Below are 15,349 nucleotides of genomic sequence, written 5' to 3'. Positions count from 1 at the left end.
TGGAATGAAAAAAATGTCTCAAATAAAAGAGAGCAAAACATTTCCAACAATGAAAGATATTTAATTTCGGTTGTTCGGCGTTTCTTAAATGTTCCACGTCACCCTTAACAAATGCTTGAGCCACCCCAGGCTGCCGCGTCACCCACTTTGAGAACCTCTGGGATAGGTTATCAATACAAAATTGCATGCCTACATGCTAATTAAAAAAAAAGATAGTTGCAAACACAAACCAACATTTTTCATACTAAATCGACTCGTGGAACTATCTAATATTTTTAGTACTAAAATCATTACTGAAATTAGCATATTGGCAAACGTGTCTTAGGTATCTGCCGATCCTGCTAAATAATCAAAATACTCATACAATTAGAAGTTAATTCACGTAGGTATGTATTAAATCCGTATTAGAAGTTAATTCATGTAAATAGTATTAAGAGGCTACAGTATCGATCAACAGGTAGCAACAAACGCTCTCTAATTGCGGCTCTAATTTTGAATATTTTGTCGAGATATTTGGCACACATATTCGTAATATAATAAAGAATGGCGATACAGAGCCCAATTTCAGAAATATGTTAGTACGTGGAAATTACTCTATAACTAAATAAAATATTGAAAAAAGGAGCCTGTACCGCCATTGAAGAAAAAAAAAACTTTCTTCAAATAAACTTTTTTATCCCATGCCTAGATTTTGTGTAATTTTGGAACTACTAAAATTTTTTATTTCTAACAAGTAATCGAACATATTATAACTAAATAACTAATTAGGCAACAAAGAGAAATGATCACTGTCATTTTGACAAACCTGCGTCAGATTTTCCCTAATCTGTTCTGTCATCTTTATCGATATCTGTTCAGTGCAGTAGTGTGTTAATTTAAGAATTCGTTTTTGTTGTTTCATAGGAAAGTAGTGTTTATTGATAATTAATTTATTATATATTTGTTATATAAGTTGTTGGCCTCTTTGAAAGAATAGATTGTTGTTAATTGTGAGTTTTAGTTATATGTAGGTAGGTAAGTATATTTTACGTAAAAATATTTCGAATTTTAATGCGAGTATATAAAGTTTTGGGAGGATTTTTTATTCTAAAAATATTATCAATGGAAATGATAAAAATTCTAAAAATATTATCATATACAAAAGGGAAAAAGTAAATCAAACGAAAAATAAAGTGAAACCTTCCAAGAAAAAGTCCATTAAAAACAGTGCCAAAATTATGCGAAAATCGAAATTTGTTTCGCTTCACAACAAAAAATGATTATTTACTATTGTTTTATTATTAGATATTTCATGCAAATACCTTTCTAAATACCTATCTTAACATAAAATTTTCACCCATTTTGGTTTATTTTTATAAATATTGTCCTTTTCATGATCATTTTTCAGTGCGTCACAAATGATAGGAAAAAGGGTAAGTCCGTGATAATACACATTTATGACATTTATTCTAACATGACATTTTAGTTAAATCTGACAGTTGTCATATTTTATTTTCAATTTAGAATAAAAACAAATCAAATATGTTTCTTGCATTTATAAAATGGTATTTTCTTTGATTTGTATAGTCTTATAAATTATACAGATTATATTTGTAATATTATTATCTAATTAAAAAAAATTATTTTTTTAAATTATGGCGCCATCTATCGACAACTAGAATAATCACAGAACTAGAAGTAATCACCGACGTGCCTTTTTTTCTGTCATATACAATTGAATACGTTAGAAAGAAATCGAAAAACTGTGACGCACTGAAAGATGATCATGAGAAAAAGAATATCTATTTATTAATAATAAAATCGTTTTCTATTACTTCTATTTAGCGCGACTATGATATTGTCAAAATATTAATCTTAGATAATGTCAAAGATTACCACTGTTGCCAAAGTTGATGATACTATCTCCCGAAGTTATATTTTGTTGCTACCTGTTGATCGCTACTGTTTACTCTTAAATAACGGATTATTACTATAGTATTGAATATATTTTAGAATGTTTCTAAATTTATGTGGTATTCTGACGAAATTCTCTATAAACCAAAACAACTGGATGAAAGATTTTTATAGCCATTTTTGTATGCAGTTCTATTTTAGAAATGTTAATATGGTACTCAAAAACGGTTTAGTAGTTTTTCTTTTGTCAGCGGCGTTTAAAGGTATTTTAGCAAATTATCTATTTTTTATTTAAAAATTAAAATTTAACTGTGTTCAGGACTTGCACCAGATGTTTGTTGAGTTTTCCATTAATATAAACTTATAGTAAGCAAACCTGTACGTCTTCTGCAAAACTTTCGGCGCTGCTTTTTAATAATTATTAACACGTTAGTGCAAAAAATGTGATTTTTACGAATTTTTGCTTAAGTGCGTAGGCGCAAAATTTCGGAATCACAAAAATGTTTTTAAATGCATTCATTTTTTCCGAATCCTGAGAAAACTAATAAATATTTTTGAAAAATTTAAACGCAGAATGAAAGATTACATTATTGCAGAGGGCCGAGAGTCTCTTAGAATAAACAAAAAAATCTTTTGAATGACATTTGAAATTAAAAAGCACACTAAATTTTCTATTTTGTTTTCACCCCTGTAACTTATTAAAATAAACATTAGAGAAGTTTTCAGGGACTGTCGGTCCTCGGTAATAATGTATTCTTTCATTCTACGTTTAAATTTTTCAAAAATATTTATTAGTTTTCTCAGGATTTGAAAAAAATGAATGCATTTAAAAAGCTTTGGACCGAAATATTGTACCTACGCTGTTAATATTAAAAGTACATAATATAAATATTTTTTTGTTAAGATTTAAGAAAACTTTCAAAATGGCGTATTCTAAAATTATTTTAACTATTTCTTGCTCCAAAAACAGCAAACTAAGGCAAAATCGTTAATTATGGTAGGGGAGCAAAGTATGCTAAATGTGCAGTCACTTGAGCGCTTTGGGGACCTATTGGGTTGTGAAGAGTAGGTCCTAAAACCAAAAAAAGTTAAGTAAAGTTTTCCAATTTAGTGGACGCTTGCCATTTTTTAGAAAAATGTTTCGAATAAAAGTTACTTATTTTTAGGTAAGGAATTAAAATCTGCAGTAAAAATGATGGCTCCTATTTAAGATTTTAAAGTAACCCCCCACCCCACCTCCGTGGGGAGTAGTGTTTGGTGCTATTAGAGAGATTTTTCAAAAATATTGAATTAGTGTATTTTACAATTTTTTGATCTGATGCTCATTTCGCGGAATTCTTATTTAAAATATTAAATTTACCCCCCACCCCTCTCCGTGGGAAATCGTGTTTGGTATCATTCGATAGATTTTAAAAAAATATTGAGCACACATTTTTTAGTTTTTCGATCTGTCACTCATTTCGCGAAATATTCGCTTTTTTCTTGTGAAATTTTGGGACTCCCCCATTTCCTTAGGCCCGGTACAAATCGTCAGATTTTTGAAATATACACTCTTTTGCATGTACTTAACTTACCTTATCTTAATCTGACAATTTCGAGTTTTTTTAAGGATATTTTTTTTTCGGGCTCCCCTTAACGAACTCCCCTGTGTTAAGAGCCAATATATGGTAGAAGTACATCTGAAAGGTACCAGGTTTCTCCCCATATGATAATCTGACGCGCTCGAGTAACTGCAAAAATCCCCGCTTGGTCTCCCCTACCATTATGACGTTTGTAAAACTCACACTTTTTTTATTGTCCTGGAAGGATGATTTTGTAAGGGTATTTTCCAAAGAATATTATGTTTTTTTTGGTATTTTCCTAACTTTTTCCACTCTTTCTGGCCCCGAACCTTTGCAATTTCCATCTTTGATAATATCCTCTACCTTTTAGTAGTTGGTCTTTCCATCTTATTTTTGGTTCTTCTTGGTATTTTTATTACTGGTTTGTAGCTTATTATCTTCCTATTTTTTTATTTAGCGTATGGCTTAAGTACATCACAGAATATATTTAAATTTATGCATTATACAATGCATCACTAAGAGATGTCCCGTTTTTTTATATATTCGATTGTCCCTTCGGTTGCCATTACAAAGTCTATAGGGTCGCCTGTGTATGCTCTGCGTGGGCAGTCCTGAACAATGTGTCTGATCGTCTGTCTTGCAGCGCCGCAGTCACAAGAAGGCGAGGGAAGTTTACCCCATCTGTAGAGGGAGTCGGCGCATTTTCCACAGTTTGTTCGAATTCGATTAAGGGCTGCCCAAATCTTACAGGGACGTTCAAATTCGCTAAGTTTTCCTATGATGTCCGGTAGACTATGGTAATGCGGATCTGTCTTACTTTCCCAATCTTCTCTCCATCGGATATTTAAGTCAAAGTTAGATGGCTGCAGCGCTTGAGCAGATTGTAGAGGGGGTAACCTGGATCGGAGATGGTTTCCAAGAATATCAGGGATGTCGTTGTGGGCTAGAAGCTGGCGACTGTCCATTATTCTGTTATATTCTTTAACCAATGCATGTTCGCGGCGTAGGTTGGGTGGTTCTATATTACTAAGGGTAAGTAGCCACATTGTAGGGGTGGGCTTAATTGTGCCTGTTATCATACGCATAGCACGATTTAGTTGGGTGTCGACCAGGTGGGTGTGCCTGCTATTTAGCCACACTGGTGCACAGTATTCTGCCACCGGATATATCAGGCCAAGAGCAGAGGATCTCAAAGTTGATGCTGTGGACCCCCATGTAGTGCCCCAGAGTTTCTGTATTATATTGTTGCGTGTTTTAAATTTTGCTGCTGTTTTCGTCAGGTGTTCCCCAAGGTATTTCGGGTATTGATTGTGTTTCAACAGCTTGTTATTAAAATACACTCGCAATTCTCTGTTTGCCAGCTTGTTGTTGAGATGAAAAGCTGATACTTCAGTTTTTATAATACTTGGTTGTAGTCTCCATTTCTTAAAGTATTCGCTGAGGATGGATAAGTCATTCGTGAGAGTGATTTCTGTAGTTTCTAAAGATTGGTGGCTTATTGCAAGGCTCCAGTCGTCAGCATATCCAAACTTTCGAGATTCGGTTTCAGGCATGTCAGCAATATAGAGACTGAAAAGTAAAGAGGTAAGGACATAACCCTGTGGAAGGCTATTGTTAAGTTTCATCTGTCTACTCTTCTCCTTTCCCATTATAACCTGGAAGGCTCTATTTGTCAGCATGTTGTCAATGAGGTTAATTATCTTTCTGCGTGGGATAATACGGGCCAGTTTATGTATTAATTCCTGTCTCCAAACAGTATCATATGCAGCTGTTAGATCTATAAATACTGTTGCTGTCTTTTGTTTCTTTTGAAAACTAGCTTCTATAAAAGTTGTTAATGACAGCACGTGGTCCGTACAGCTTCGATGAGGGCGGAAGCCAGCTTGTTCAATGGGGACATTTTCTAATATCCTATGACTAATTCTGTTGAGGAGAAGCTTTTCTAATAGTTTATATACCATGCTGAGTAGAGCTATGGGGCGGTAGTATTCTGGCTTATTGTTTGATTTGCCCGGTTTCGGAATTGCAATTATCTTTGTTCGCTTAAGTGAGAAAAGAATGTTACCTGACTGTATATCATTAAAGAACATTGCAAGCCACTGTTTCGTGTATGCACCACTGTGTATAAGAACTCAGGATGGATACCATCACACCCAGGTGCTTTACCTGATTTCATTTCTTCCAGCGCATGTGTGATTTCAGAAATAAGTATTCTTGCTGAATATTCGGAGTTCGTTCTGTTCCTTTGTTTTAATGCCCTTAAGTCTCTTTTCACGTTGGTAGTATGTGTTCGATCTCGTGGAGCTGCGGATAGAGATACTATATGGGAGGCAACCTTGTTAGGAGACATTTTAGACTCTCTAGATTCCAACTGGTTGGCTCCTCCAATTTTCTGCAACAGGGACCATGCCTGTCGGCTTGATTTTTTGAAGTCAAGGTTATTATCTTCCATTCCATTCAAGGCATTATCTTCCTAATTAATGCGTCTTTTCCTCTTCTCTGTACATGTCCAAACCATTCAAGTCTTTATGCTTTAATAAATTTTACTGTATCTTTCCCTTCGGTTATATTTATTATCTCATGGTTTATCAGTTTCTATATTCTCCTTTTTCTATCTTTATTGACCCATATATTCTTCTCACAATTTTTCTTACTTCCTCTACATATGCTATCACCGATCTAATTACTGCTTTATATACGTTTGTTTTTGCTAACAGCAGAGTATGGGCCGGTTGGGCGTGGGAAAATTTTTATCTGACGTCACGTTATTTTACGTCACGTTATTTTACGTCACGTTATTTTACGTCACGTTATTTTACGTCACGTTATTTTACCGCCCACCACATTCACGTTCAAATGTCACGTTATTTTACGTCACGTTATTTTACGTCGCGTTAGGCACTGTCAATTCTTCTTCTTCTTTTCCGTATAATGCCTAACAGAACATGACAGTGCCTAACGTGACGTAAAATAACGTGACGTAAAATAACGTGACGTAAAATAACGTGACGTAAAATAACGTGACGTCAGATAAAAATTTTCCCACGCCCAACCGGCCCATACTCTGCTGCTAACAATTCAAAACTCCTTATGTATTTAGTGAACTGATTGTCAACGTCCAAGCTTCCATGCTGTACAGCAGGGATATGTATACGTTATATCTTATTACATGGCATCTCAGAATCAGATTAAGATTTTCGGAGAGGTATTGCCTTGCTTTTAAGATTATTTTTTACATAAAAATGCAATTTTTACCACTCCATACGAGCGTTAAAAATGCTACTTTAAGGCTACGGCTCCACGGGCGAGAAATTGACGCTAGCAGTAGCCGTAAAGCGAACTTAAGGTTCAGCGCAACGGAAGAGGAATAGCCGAACTGTACCGGCTACAGGACTTGTGCGTAGTCGGTTCAGTTCGGCTATTCCTTATCCGTTTCGCGGAACCTTAAGTTCGTTTTACGGCTACTGCTAGCGTCAATTTCTCGCCCGTGGAGCCGTAGCCTAAGGAACTAGTGCTTTAAAAATTTTATGGCACTGCAGTTCATATTGACCGTATAGGCAATTTTGATGTAATGTCAAAAAAATATAAAAATGGAATGTCAGTCAAGTTCAAGTAAAAGTTTTTGTAGATGTCCTGTAATTACATACGTTTGTAGACAAAATATTGTATGATGTGCGTGTTAAAAAGTACATTTTTAAGGCACTCTTGTGAATTGCAGAACTCGCTTCGCTCATTCTGAAACTTTCACATGCGTGCCTTAAACGTGTACTTTTAACACTTATATCATAAATCACTATTTTCTACAACCGTGTTAAAAACGCAATTTTTAGCACTCCATGCGAGCGTTAAAAATGCTACTTTAAGGCACTAGTGCTTTAAAATTTTTATGGCACTGCAATTTGTATTGACCGTATATGCAGTTTTGATGTAATGTCAAAAAAATATAAAAATGGAATGTCAGTCAAGTTCAAGTAAAACTTTTTGTAGATATTCTCCTGTAAACAGGACGTTATACGTTATATTAAACATTACGTTTGTACAAAAAATATTGTATGATATGCCCGTTAAAAAGTACATTTTTAAGGCACTCATGTGAATTTCAGAACTCGCTATCGCTCATTCTGCAAACTTTCACATGCGTGCCTTAAACGTGAACTTTTAACACTTATATCATAAATGACTATTTTATGACCTGTTCTGATGTAATTCTTCAAATTAATGGAATATAGATGATTTGCCTATTTTGATTCTCTAATTTAAAATAGTATTCTTTTAAAGAACCGCTATAATAAATTTGTTTATTAGTAAATGCTGCTGATAATGGACCTGAAGTACAGACTCCATTGGGTCGCGTAAGAGGTGTTTATAAAAAGTCATTCGAAGGATACCCATACAGCTCCTTTGAGGGAATACCTTATGCGAAACCACCAATTAATGAACTTCGTTTTGAGGTAAGCCACATAGTAAACATGCCTAAGTATTCAAAAGAAGTATAAATAGGAAAAATTTCTTAAATATCGATTTATTCTTTTTAAATATATAAATATACTTTGTAAGTTCATGTACCTTATTATGAATTTTTGTGAATGATTTTTATTTAACACTCCGAGTTAACCATTACAATGGAACTGTCGAATGGCAGTTCTATTACAAAATATTTATTTTATTATTTTTGTCTGACAATGTTACGATATATTTACATCTAACGTTTCTAGCTTCTCTTTATTTACATGTATACTTTTTGTTACTAACTTTTGTAACAATATTTATAACTATCTCTAAGACTGAATTTATCATGATCAAGTTTGAGAGAGGTGAAGCCAATTTATTACTAATATTACTCTTATAAATATTGCATATTGCTATCTAATACTGCTCCCCTAAATTGTTCTGGACTAGGAGAAGATATCATTAGTAAAGGGGCAGCAACAGTTCTAGCGCAATTTGACGCTTTTTTACATGTAAATCTCCATAAGAAATTTTAAGGTCCATTCTGGTCATTTTTGACGCTTTTTGTGGTGGAGGCGCGACTGCTCGTCAGATCGTGACGTTTGAGGTATCATCGGAAAGGGGAGGGGGTAACGAATACGTTAACACAAAAAACAAAGATGGCGGCATAGGCAAAACGGCACTAAAGCATATCTCCGTTGTTACTGGTCCGATCGTGACGTGTGAGGTATCACCGGAAAGGGGAGGGGGTGACGAATACGTTAACACACAAAACAAAGATGGCGGCATAGGCAAAACGGCACTAAAGCATATCTCCGTTGTTACTGGTCCGATCGTGACGTGTGAGGTATCACCGGAAAGGGGAGGGGGTGACGAATACGTTAACACAAAAAACAAAGATGGCGGCATAGCCAAAACGGCACTATATCGTATCATCGTTTCTACTATATCGATCATCGTGTATGAGGTCTTGGTGGAAAGCGGAAGGCTGAAGGAATATGTTAACATGAAAAACAAATGCAAAGACATTGTCAAAACGGCACTATATCATATCTTCGTTTCTATTGGTCCAAGTCGTGTGAATATGGTCTCGTTGGGAAAAAGAGGGGATATTGAATATGTTAACATAAAAACAAAGATGTCAGCAATGACAAAACAGCACTATATCATATCTTCGTTGCTATTGATTTTAGCGCAACAGACATCGAAGGGAAGGAGAAACATGGCAACACTGCCAAAACGGTGATATATTTGTTGCTATTGGAGATATTTTGACCTGTCAACTTAATGGGGATTCTACGTCTATTACAGTTCTTCGCCTAATCATGCCACCTGTCGGCTGCAACATGTAACTATGCCCAAGCCCTCTAGAAGAACGTATACCATTCTTACAGTATGACCAAACCATCAAACATCCGATCACAGTTGATAATCTCGTCATACAAATCGCCACCTGTCGGCTGCAACACGTAACTATGCCCAAGCCATCTAGAAGAGCGTATACCATTCTTACAGTACGACCAACAAACATCCTCGATCTCCCTCCAATCATACATTCCTACAATGAACATATACCATTCTTACGCTGTGGCCAAACCAGCAAACATCTCATGTACAAGTCTTTTCGGAAAGTTGGGTAGTATCATGAAAATCACCAAACAAAAAAAATGGTATTGCGATTCGCATACAATATTTTATCTACGGCAAGGAGGGTAATATTATGTAGGTTGGCATTGTACTTCCGGTCTCAGGTAAAAAAATGGAAATATATGTTTAGAAAAATCACATAACAATATAGCATAACACAAACAATTGTTTGATATACTGATATGATGTATATATTGACAAAGAAAAGGTATTTAACATAGTGTAATGAGTAGTATTATCGAAATATAAAATACATGAACTGTATGTTACCTATGACCATAAATTAATTTAGAGTGTAGAGCTACATGGACTGTCTGAAAAAAAATGTTTGCAAGGATAGTCAAGCAGTAAGTAATAATTAAATGTAATAAGTATCAGTAAATGTTAATAAAATAATGTTAGTATCTAAGCCCTGGAATGTAGCTAAAGCGATATATAAAAAATGATGTAAGCATGCAATGAATGATAAGTAGTCAATTCGGTCGAACATAAATTTGTTAAAAAAAAAAACAAAAATATGTTCTTAACAGCAGTCACCAACGTGAAGGTACGACTACATCGACCGCCATGTTAGTAGAGTTGATGGTTAGTAGGAATGAATTATTTTACATTATATGACAATATATTTAATGATAGCCATATACTTAACTTACATACTAAGATAAGCACATTATTATCTAACTTGGTTTAGTAGACATCTTTTTACTGATCTGTTGAACATCTTTTACGTATTCCTATTAATGTTAAAACATCGATACTTTGGTGTTAATTCTAATTCATTAGATACTATAGTATTCAAAATGAATTATTGAGGGTAAATGCGGTAGCTCTAGGTTATCTAATCTTAAAACTAGAGAAATCTCCGACTCCTGTTTTGTGACAGGCTATCGAAGACTTAAAACTAAATCGGGGAAAAAGAAGACCATTAAGTTATCGATCGTCTTAACTTGGAGGCTACACGAGCAACGGTTCTAGAGTTAACCAGAACGGCTCATTAATTTGCCAGTTATTTTGGTCCATATCAGATATCTTTTTAGTGGTCATAACTAAACATCTTTTTTTTATATGTGCTAATCTTAATAATTTTACTTAATTTTGAGATGCATAACTATGATCTAATACAATTATCATATTATATAAAAACGATGAATGCGGGAAAGGCTGAGAAAAGGAATATAATAAAAGGGTCTGCTTCAGATATATTTAGCAATATGTTATCTGTAATAATAAAGTTTGATAATGATTATATTCAATCAGCTAAATAATATTTAATTATATAAAAATGATGAGTGATATTACAGGATGTTGAGAGGAATATAATAAAAAAGTGTATGATTCAGATGTATTTATCAATATTGTAGTTGTAATAAATAAAGTTTAAAAAAATGCTCATATTCAATCAGCATCCATCTTAAAGTTAATCAAATGATCAAGGATAAATGCTATAGAAGAGGACTAGCCTATCGTACCTTGAACCATGATAATGATTAGTAGATCTACTCTATCATATCTACACCAGATTCACTAACGTCGGAGCTGATATTTTTTTATTCAACATCCATCTTAAGATTATCAACTAGATAGTGTCCCCACGGAAGCGTATCATATGACTCCGGAAGGTGATATCTTTTATCGTCAGTGGGGCTGAGCGCAATCTTGCTCTGTGTTATAGTATAAACTTGGTGTTTATCAGAGCGTATAAGATTTTGCGCGGCGATCTTTGTTGTCATGGTCTCCATACATTCTACGTAGTCATGAAAAGAAATTTATTTTGAACCACACTCATCTTAACCCCATTCGCCTTCTTTGTTACACCATAATTTTTAATAAGTATTTCAATCTCATCGTCCTCATACTCCTGATCTATTAACTTTCCCCTCAGTTTCATGACGTCATTATCTGTGATAGCTACTTTTGTTGTGTATAATTTAGATCGGAGCCCTATGTAGTCTGTCATAATGCAGCCATTATTCTCATCCTTCATCAGTCCAAGTACTTTTTTATTAACCTGGGGGATGCTATAAATATTGTCTTTAGGATAGTCAGACGTGTCAAAGTGCTGATGGCAGTCTGTTTTCATAGCTTCATAGGGATCTTTTTCCCGTATCTCTACGATCACACTATCGGTATCTGTATAGCAAGTCGTAAAGTTCTCACCAAACCTTCTATCTAAATACCCATAGTGAAAATCATAGATCGTGGTTTTAGCCAAATCCAATATACTCATGCCCACGTATATTGGTTTATCCAACCATATTTCCGCTCTATGCATCTCGACAGCTACCAAGTTTTCATTAAAAATAGTAGCATTCTTAAACAGGGGACTACTTATTCTAGCTTCTGCTCCGTAACGACCCTCCCATTCAGTAAGCAATTTAATGTCAACGCGCTTGCGCACATTCTCCATGGTCTTGCCGAACACAGCGTTGTTCATCAGCTTGAAGAGATTTTTCTCAAATTCATTTTTCGCTGCCTTCCGGAGATTTGTATTCAAGTCAATGTACGATTTTAACCAGGGACTCTGCTTAAATTTTAGGACTCGGTGAATCTTTTTGAGCACCAATCCGTGTGCTAGCGCTTGCTTCAAAGTTCTGTAATGAATTACGTATCTTTCTTTATCATGAAGGGTAGCCATTAATTTGGTTTGCTCTCGCGGTCGTTTAGGAGGAAGCATAGTTTTAGGGTTCAATGATTGGGGGCAAAACGGAAGATCCTTATGACGATCGTGAATATGTTGGGGGTACTCCAGATCGACCTCGAGAAAGTACCCTTCAGAAGCATCGTCAGGTATGGACAGAACATCGATGTTGACATCAACCCACTCGAACCCTCCATACGGAAGGAATTGCGACATTGCCCAGCCATATTGATTATTGACATCGAAATACATGAGATAGGAGTCGGGCTTCGATGGATCGTAAGATGTCATATACTTGTTATTAGCGTGGACGCGACGTTTCGAGCATACTTGACTCAAACCACCACGAATACCACGCTCCACAAACAAAAACATATCTGGATCTGTTAAAAGCTCTAGTTCCTGTTTTGTATGCTTAAGCATTGCATCCCACGTGAAGCCGGGAAGAGTAAAGTAATGAGCTGGGTCAAGATTATATGTTTTAAGACAACTGGATCGAAATTGCTCAAAGACGTCTGCAAGAAGGAGAATATCCGTTTTCATATATAAATCGATATAATCACCGAGAGTGGAGCAGGAGAATGAAGACCAGACATCTTGGGCTCTACGATAATGCCGACGAGGGCATGGTTTATCCTCAAGTTTATTGTAAAATGCTTCCTGTGGTGGTAGGCATGTTTCATTGAATTTTTGGAATGAATCGATATAATCATATGGCATAATACCTTTCTTAGTTAGAAGATTGAAATTCTCCTCAGATAGTGATAAAAATTGAGAGCGGAGATTAGGATATTCTGTCAAATACGAAGAGAGCTTATCGAGAGAAGAAGCCATAAATCGAAAACTATCGATAAAACGGAATTTAATTCGAGCATGATCGATATGTTTCGTAAAAGAGATATATTTCTCCTTAGTAATAGGAAGAAGATCTACTGGACCTTTGATGTGTGTAGCAATATCGTTAACAATGAAGTGAGCGTCATAACCGCTAAGGTTATGAAATATCACTGGGATAGTGTGAGCATCCTTGTAATTAATGTTACACCCTTCGTGGGCCGCCCCTCTATAGTTATGTTCAGGAATCATGTGATCGTGGTCTCGGACTTTCTTATCACTGGGGGAGAAGCGCTGCTCGCAGATATGACAATGAGTGGCTGCATGAAAATCTCTTTCCTGCTGAGATGTTATATTTATATCATATGGACACATAAACACTGTAGATACATTCTCAGCAAGCTGATTAAGTTCATCTGCAAACCATTTCATGCAGTCCTTTCCTCGATAAGAGTTATAAAAAGAGAGAGTATCATCATATGAGCATTTGAAGAAATACCCAACTGCTACAGGAATATGTTCCTGATACTTCTTAGGATCTCCCGTACGTTTCAATGCACTTTCGAGATCTGCATATACGGCGAAGGGGGCTTTAATCTTATTCCTATAATTCTTAAATCTTAGCATTTTTCTACTCTCGTCTGGCAGTTTGATGGCTGTTTCATTAATTCTTACGCAATCGGTGGTGTGGGCTTCAAGCTGTTTTGATGATGAAAACGGTTGTAAGCACCTATCACAGATAACATCTGATCGACCCTTGCAGCATGTCTTATGAGCATTTAACTGTTCCTGTGATCGAAAGTAATGCAGGCAGGCATCACAGAAATATTTTGTTCCATCTTCGGTGCTAAGCTGCTTGGAAAGGAGGCGGGATAAATTTTTAATCCAAACGTAATGGTACTGAGTAGGCGGCTCGTCATAATTATCTTGAATCAGAAGAAGATTTATATGTTTATCCTTTCTGTTCTTTGTTAGCAAGATTGGGAGGGTCGTATAGTTCTTCTTCTCCTTTTTCAAAGTATATACGTTAATGGATATATTGTTTTGTTTTTCAAAGTTAGGAATTTGTTTGATGGTCATTGGAAACTGAATACCTTTTAATTTCAATACATCAGAATAGTGTGGATATTTGGAAACTCTTTGAGCATCTTTGGTAGCAGGATATAACGCCGATACAATTGCCCATGCAAAGCATGCCTCATCATCATTTTTGACATTTACGCATGCTTTTTTTCTCTTAATCTGAGGAGGAAGTTCAATGTAGGAGGAGCCAAGTTGCGGTGTAAATTTGTTTATATTCACCCCCAGGTTAACAACTGCCTTTAGAGCCCATCCGGAATCACGTTCTTGGAATTCTTCCAAGTCTCGGCTGATGGGCTCCACTACTTTTTTCTCGAACCATTCATCAAGATTCGTGTCCCGATATATGGCTGAGTTTGAAGTAGTAAAGTACTTCGTTTCATTGATCATCTTATCGCCTTGAGCAATCTCGAATTCTCCACCAAATGCTATATTCACCTTAACGGCCGCCTCTTTCTTTAGTGCGTTCTGAGGCTTCCAAATGCTGTTTCTCCCCCATTGTCTTAGCATATCTCATAGAGTCCCTGATATTTTTGATTGCCCACTAGGAAGAATTTCTTGTAGCTGGCTGTATACCATTAATTACAAGTAAAATTTAATAAAAAATTTTGGTCTTGGTAAAAGGTATATTATTTTAAAAAGCCCTATAGGGCTACAAACATCGAACAGAACGTTTTCGCTCTAAAAAGAGCATCATCAGTGTTGCCTAAAATAAGTATAACCATATTAATTATCAAAATGTTGAACTTAAAGTGATGACCAAGGTAGAATCAAAGTTTGGTTATACTTACAAGAACATGGTGAGCCAACCAAAAAATACGAAGGTCAAAGCCTTTCAAAAATGGACTAAAAGTCACATCAAAATGCTAACATAGCAAATTCCAAAGGATGGATATAATCCCTAAGGATATGGCCCTAGGATAACATATGACTCCCACACGTTGTAAGTGGGTCAAAGGTAACAAATTAGGTCATTATGTTACAAGAGCTGACAGGCAACTAAGATGTGAGATATCAAAAGCGAATCTGTCTGATGTCAAGACAACAATTGTCAATGGAACTTGAAGTATCATGAAAAATTGGTTACACAGCTACTAAATTTATAGTTGTTTATAGTACAAGCAATGATAACAGCTAACATCAGTGTGTTGGAATTATAAAAATAAAGAGTTAGTGAGAATAGATTATCTAGATGTAAAATAGAAGGGGGGAATTTGAGTACCCACAATCATCAATGAAGTGTACG

General features: G+C 35.6%; 1 protein-coding gene across 2 annotated transcripts in view; it reads left to right on the top strand.

The window, feature by feature from the left end:
- Nucleotides 1–237: 237 nt before the first annotated feature.
- Nucleotides 238–15,349, top strand: part of LOC114347394 (venom carboxylesterase-6-like) — a 92,781-nt gene continuing 77,669 nt past the window's right edge. For both annotated transcript variants that reach the window (XM_028298130.2, XM_028298185.2), the window contains exons 1-3: nucleotides 238–386; nucleotides 1,993–2,156; nucleotides 7,761–7,906. In XM_028298130.2, the coding sequence (XP_028153931.2) occupies nucleotides 1,994–2,156; nucleotides 7,761–7,906 (309 nt within the window). In that variant the 5' untranslated portion in view covers nucleotides 238–386; nucleotide 1,993. The remainder of the gene's footprint in view (nucleotides 387–1,992; nucleotides 2,157–7,760; nucleotides 7,907–15,349) is intronic.

Source organism: Diabrotica virgifera, chromosome 1 (genome assembly GCF_917563875.1).
Source record: "Diabrotica virgifera virgifera chromosome 1, PGI_DIABVI_V3a".
In the NCBI taxonomy this organism is placed as follows: Eukaryota; Metazoa; Arthropoda; class Insecta; order Coleoptera; family Chrysomelidae; genus Diabrotica; species Diabrotica virgifera.
Note: the sequence above shows the minus strand (reverse complement) of the source record. Positions and strands in the feature narration are given on the sequence as shown.